The sequence below is a fragment of the Centroberyx affinis genome, unplaced genomic scaffold, assembly GCF_046629955.1.
Source record: "Centroberyx affinis isolate AG114_WGS23_722 - 3 ecotype Tasmania unplaced genomic scaffold, CSIRO-AGI_Caff_v1 ptg002606l_1, whole genome shotgun sequence".
In the NCBI taxonomy this organism is placed as follows: Eukaryota; Metazoa; Chordata; class Actinopteri; order Beryciformes; family Berycidae; genus Centroberyx; species Centroberyx affinis.
This window is the reverse complement of record NW_027280805.1, coordinates 3,422-9,753: the sequence shown is the minus strand read 5'-3', so window position 1 is coordinate 9,753 and position 6,332 is coordinate 3,422. Positions and strand designations below refer to the sequence as shown.

The 6,332-nt window shown below is 41.2% G+C and overlaps 1 protein-coding gene across 1 annotated transcript; it reads left to right on the top strand.

Moving 5' to 3' along the window:
• Window positions 1–783: 783 nt before the first annotated feature.
• On the top strand, window positions 784–2,420 carry LOC139656992 (trypsin-3-like). The gene is made up of 5 exons (XM_071534674.1): window positions 784–947; window positions 1,135–1,288; window positions 1,525–1,787; window positions 1,959–2,095; window positions 2,218–2,420. The coding sequence occupies exons 1-5, from the start codon at window positions 908–910 to the stop codon at window positions 2,365–2,367; spliced, it is 744 nt and encodes a 247-aa protein (XP_071390775.1). The 5' UTR covers window positions 784–907; the 3' UTR covers window positions 2,368–2,420.
• The last annotated feature ends 3,912 nt before the right edge of the window (window positions 2,421–6,332 follow it).

Below are 6,332 nucleotides of genomic sequence, written 5' to 3'. Positions count from 1 at the left end.
ACATGGACTATGTTGCTAATGCCTAGTGGGAGAGTAAGTTCCACTGATAACAGCCAACCCTTGACACAACACCAGGAAAAAAAATGTTCACCAACCATGTACTGTTACCTCACCAAGTAAACCCACCCCACTGGATTTTCCAAATGATACCCAGAGCTCTTACCCCAAAACAAGAAAACCAAAACTCCTGTTTGGAATGTGTGTTCTCCCTCAGTGTTAGCCCAAACACTGTTAACTGCTACAGCCACACAAATACAACGCTAACCATCAAAGGTGAACTATTCCAGGGATTAACAAACTTTAAGATCCCGGACGAGCCCCCATTTGTTACAAGTTCAAGGCTCAAGCTTGCAACAAATGAGGGAGACCACACGGAAATCAAACAAAGGAATAATTTATTTATCTAACAGAAAGTAACCTAAATAAGCAGTGGGATGTGGAGATCAGCAAGGTCAGTAGTGTGATGCATGTCTGCATGAGTGTAACATGATGTGTGAGGCGTGCGAGTGTTAAATATCCTAAATTAGGTTTGGAGGCCCCAAATTGAGGGCTCCAAACCGAGGACCTGTTAATTAGCCTAGATACAACTTGTATCTAGGCAGGTAGAGAGCAAACTGGTGCAAACCATCAAACCAGACGGCCCTTCCGGCTCCGCCCACTGGCCATCTGCAAAAGGAAACAGACAAAGGGGAACACAGCCAGCAGAGAGGGCGGGGCCGTCACAGTCTTATTATACATAAAACCCAGTGTTCTGGGGAAAACAAGGTGTCCCTGTTCCAAGGTGTCACTGTTTGATGTGTACACCTGAAGATAAAAGACCTTGAGAAAGAGCAGATTAGAGGACTAAAATACATCAAAAATAGAGGCTGAGGACACACTAGTCTTGCCAACCAAACAGACAGAAAGCATGAAGCATTTCCTTCTTCTGGCACTCTTTGGATGGGCAGGTATGGTACAAAATAGATACATAAGCATTAATTAAGTCTGATGATGCATGAGTTAAAACAGGGCATCTAATGGTGTCACAGACTCGTGTGTAGCTATGTTTAACTGGATGTCAACGATACAGGAATCACATGTCATCTTCTGTTTTTTGTCTGTTCCATATTTTCACTTTTAATTAAACAAATACAGTTGCCCTTGGGGAAGCTAGCAAGATTGTTGGAGGGTATGAGTGCCCAAAGCACTCTGTGCCCTACCAAGTGTTACTCGACACAGAGGAGTACTTATGTGGAGGGACTCTTCTGTCTCGTGAGTGGGTGCTGTCTGCTGCACACTGCGACACAAAGTAAGAACATTTTGTCACTAACCACTGCTAGCAGCTTGTTTCGAACAGTTTTGCTGTTGTTTAAAACTGATGGATTTTTTTTTACTACATTTGAAAACATATATTTGACTCTGTAATTCATGACTTAATGATTGTGAGTCTCTTGAAACTAGTTCTTTGGGTGGGAAGCGGTAAGGAAGCTTCTCTCACTTCTCAGATAATCATAATGGTCTCTATAATGGGTTTAACTCTTCCAGGCCATTTCTAAAAGTATATCTGGGACGGCACAACATCGGGGAGACTGAGAACACCGGACAGCTCATCATGCCCACCAAGGTTATCCGTCACCCTGACTACAACTCCGACACTCTGGACAATGACATCATGCTGATCAAGCTGAGGAAGCCGGCCACTCTGAACTGCTATGTGCGCCCCGCTACCCTCCCCACAAAGTGCGCCCGTGATGGGACGATGTGCCATATCTCTGGATGGGGGAGCCTTCTTCCCAGCAAAAAGGGCTGTGAGTTTCACAGTAAAATAGTTGTGTGTGTTGTTTCAAAAGGCCAATGGTTGTATTTATCTTACAAGCTATGAACTGTTGAGTATTTGCCATGCTCTACTTAATGGCATCATAAAAATGATAAAAACAACTCCTTTATGTGTGCTTATTTTCTCATACTATCTATTCCAGTATTGTTCCCTGACAAGTTGCAGTGCCTAGATGCCCCCCTCCTGAGTTACAACACCTGCTCCAATGCCTATCCTTCCGAGATAACTAAGAACATGATCTGTGCCGGGTTCCTGGAGGGAGGCAAAGACTCCTGTGAGGTAATTTCAAGGTCACAGCCACAACACAGACCCTGCTGCTTCTTTCTTCTCAGATTTGGCTCTGAATATGAAGGACCCACCTTGAAAATAACATCACCCTGCCTCTCTCTCTCTCTCCTCAGGGTGACTCTGGGGGTCCCATGGTATGTGGCGGGGAGATCCAGGGTGTGGTATCTTGGGGGCATGGCTGTGCTCAGAGAAACAAGCCTGGGGTGTACACAAAAGTTTGCAATTACATCTCCTGGATCAAGAACATCATGAAATCTGGCTGAGCAGCATAGACTTAGGAAGCTATTAAACTGGGCATACATAAAATCTGTGTGTATAACTGTGATTTATTAAACTGGGCATACATAAAATCTGTGTGTATAACTGTGTGATTTATTGAACTGGGCATACATAAAATCTGTGTGTATAACTGTGTGATTTACTGTGTGTACAGTGTGGTTCTATCACTGTCATTAGCATGGCATTGATCAAGGACCATCACTCATTAGTTTGAAAATTCACTTGCCTTCAGTGCCATAATTCACAGCTCGGGTAAGCATGACTCTATGAAAGAATGTGAAAACAGAGTGTAATATCCTATGTGTGAAAAGAATAGCTCTAGCTCTCTCTCCTGATTTAATAGTGATTGCTTATATACGTAGAAAATACAGCATAATTGGTTAAATTAGTTAAAAGCAAAACTTGCAGATACTGATATTCATTTAGTTAATTAAATTGAGAGATTGAGGTATGGTTCATATTAAACAGTACTCATTTTTCTACCATATAATTTCTTTGACAGGGATAATTTAGCTGATGCTCTTACCCAGAATGACTTCACAGTGAATGAGCAGGCAGGGTCACATGCCTTGCTCAAGGACACTTTGACAGGACAGGATTATGGGATGTTATGTTTAAGGCTATCCTGCTGCCCAGAAAAGATATAATGCACAGAAGTAAGCATTGCTGCAAAGGTGACAGTTAGCCAGCTGACTAGACAGTGACTTTTCATCAGGGTGGAAAAAAATGTCTCTCTTGGAAATCAATATGAGCCATTATCTACCAATATCTCAAATAGGATAATCCAGCATCAAATGTAGATGTAAATGTAAATAAGCAAATACATTCATATTTATTGGTTTTGGTGTAGCTTTTATTATCTTGAGGGAACTGTGTGGAATGCGCACTGAGATGTCTCCAATCAGTGCGACCACCGCCTTGCTCCTGATGCACGGCTGAGTCAACGGGCGCGTGCGTATAATTGATAATTTCCCAGACAAAAAAGCGCACACATGGCTCCGTCCAAGTGAGAGTATTCAACCCACTTTAAAGCTGCCAACTTCACGCCAAGTTCCCAGACGTAGAGAAACACGGAGTGGATGTCTCTCGCAAATTCCAAACCAGCGGAACTTGACATCGGGTAAAGGCAAAGATACAAGTATCACATGTTTATTCCTCAATTTTTATTTTGTCGACAAACGACTGAATTAATTTGGATATATTCATGATATCTACTCAAAAAGAAAATCAATGTAATAATGATAATAATAATAAACACTTTTCTAAAACACAGTTTGCAAAGTGCTTCACAATATATAAGTATAAGTAAAACAATTGTTCCACAAAACAAATAGTAGCCTAGATAATATCACTTTCTGGAGTTGCTCTATTGATAGTAAACAGGAAACTTTCTTCAGTATCAAAGGAAACTTTCTTCAGTATCAAAGGTGAAACTCAAAGTCCATGAAGTCAGCCTCCCATAATGGAGCAGCTTCAGGAAGTGGCTCTTGATAGCATTACAGATTGGCTTCATGGGTTCTTGGGTTTGAGAGTGAAATGTTCACACATTTTTGATAGAGCTCTCAGAGATAATAAAAAATATAGCCGCAAGCAGCAATTGCGGGGTCCGAGCACAATTTGAAAAGACAGACAAAACATTACAGAAGGTAGAAAGACACACAAATACTGACATGTTACGAAGATCAGACATGCAGTATATTAGTTACTGGCTTTTGTGTTGACTTCTATCAATCAGATTGTTTCATTGCAACCACATTGCTCAAGTTGTTCACAATGGCCAAACTTTCTATGACTTGTTCTTGACTACTAAGAAAGGACCAGCCTGGATTTGAATCCACAACCTTCCACAGGAAAGGCTGATGCTTTACCTACTGAGCCAAAGGCCTGTTACCGGTTTATTGAGGAGAAACTAACTAAAGCGAGAAGTATTGTGATACTGCAGCCTATGAGAAATTGACAGTGCTAATCACTTTATAGAACATTGTAGTGCTCTCCATTAAGGAATAAAACAATACTAAGTCACATGGGCCAGAAAACTGCTGCTGCACTGCTCTCTATGGGTTGAAAGGTCTGGCCACACCCCAATCAGTGATGACATTCGGGTATTTTGCCATTGACAGATGATGTCAAACACCTGCTTTGAGTTTTCTGCACTGTGTGATTTAGAGTTGATTTACTTTTCATGAAACTTAAAAATGGTCACAGTTCATAAGGGACTTGAACTCACAACCTTGTGCTCCAAAGACCTGAGTTTAAAGGAATAGTTCACCCAAAAATTAAAATTTGGTCATTATCGACTCATTCTCATGCCAGTACAAACTCAGGTGAGTGTTTTTTCTTCATACAACTTACCTGGAGTTCTCCAAGCTCGCTGCTGGAGGAGCTTCTTCCAGTGAATGGGGAGTGAATGGGGAGCCAGACGTTCTGCTTCAAAAAGGGCAATAAATGTCCATAAAATTACGCCATAACGCCCTTTTTGAAGCAGAACGTCCTGCTCCCCATTCACTGCAACTGTTTGGAAGAAAGCTCCTCCAGCAGCAGAACTCCAGGTAAGTTGTATGAAGAAAAAACATCCACCCGAGTTTGTACTGGCATGAGAATGAGTAGATAATGACTGAGTTTAAATTTTTGGATGAACTATTCCTTTAAACACTCTGACAACTTCCACCTATGACAAGTGATTGATCATAGGTGACAGTCCAACCCACATTGAAAGCCTCAGAAAGGATATTATAACTGTAGTAGGGCCCACATTAATCAATTTACACATGGCTTTACAGACATCATCTTGACAGTCCATACATCATTTGTCTTTAGTTTGATGAAGATTGATCAAACTATCTTGAACATATCACATTGTCAGTTTATCAAACAATTTGCAGCTGCACATTTCCATCTACTGTGCGCACAGTTTTCAAGATATCATTAAAATTTTTGGGCTGTTTACTAATTAAGGTATGACGATTTCAAAAATCATGTTGTTTTTTTCCTGAAATGTACGGTTTAGGAGGACAATATTGTGGGATCACAGTCAGTTTTTGCTATAAACAGAAGGGGGCGACTTCAGAATCCGGGGTAGGTGTCTGAGCTGCACACACTTTTAGGGGAGAAAAAGAAAGAAAGAAAGAAAGAAAGAAACCTTTTTAGTGCTGGGACCCTATTGTTTTTGCTGTAATTCTTTCTTTCTTTCTTTTTCCCCCCTAAAAGTATCTGCAGCTCAGAAACCGTAAGTCCTACAGCAGCCATATTTGGCAGGTGGGCTCCTATGGCCCACCACTACTCAGGCAAGGCAGCCCACACACATTGGCCAGATGGTGGCGCTATAACAAGCAATTTTTGGCCAATAACTTCTGAACCGTGTCGTAGACTGAAAATTCTTGTGTCCACAGATTCTTTGGAATGTGCCGAGTCCAACCCATATCACTTTCAATGTTCACCATTTACTATTGTCTACTATTTACACTATTGTGTACTATTGTCCGCCATTTTTAATTATTTAAGAAACACTTTTTTTGCAACTCCTCCTAAGCCGTTCATCCGATTCACACGAAACTTGGTGTGTACAATCTTGGGACCGTCCTCATTCATGAAAAGTAAATCAACTCTAAATCACACAGTGCAGAAAACTCAAAGTAGGTGTTTGACATCATTTGTCAATGGCAAAACAAATGATTGGCCTGACCTTTCAACCCACAGAGAGCAATGCAGCAGCAGTTTTCTGGCCCATGTGACTTAGTATTGTTTTATTCGTTAAAGGAGAGTACTACAATGTTCTATAAAGTGAATAGCACTGTCAATAACTAAACAATACTTGTTTAGTTATTTTCTCCTCAGCAGTCCTGTGGCAGGTGTTTGGCTCAGTAACTAGTGTTCTCCTCTCATGTGGAAGTTATGGGTTCAAATCCAGGCTTGTCCTTCCTGAAGTCAATAGTTGTCAAGAACAAGGATC

Excerpts from the sequence above, each read along its gene's own strand:
- LOC139656992 (XM_071534674.1), top strand. The coding sequence starts at position 908 with ATGAAGCATTTCCTTCTTCTGGCACTCTTTGGATGGGCAG. Across the intron at positions 948-1,134 it reads GGCACTCTTTGGATGGGCAG|TTGCCCTTGGGGAAGCTAGC; the intron begins GTATGGTACAAA and ends AAACAAATACAG. Across the intron at positions 2,096-2,217 it reads GAGGCAAAGACTCCTGTGAG|GGTGACTCTGGGGGTCCCAT; the intron begins GTAATTTCAAGG and ends CTCTCTCCTCAG.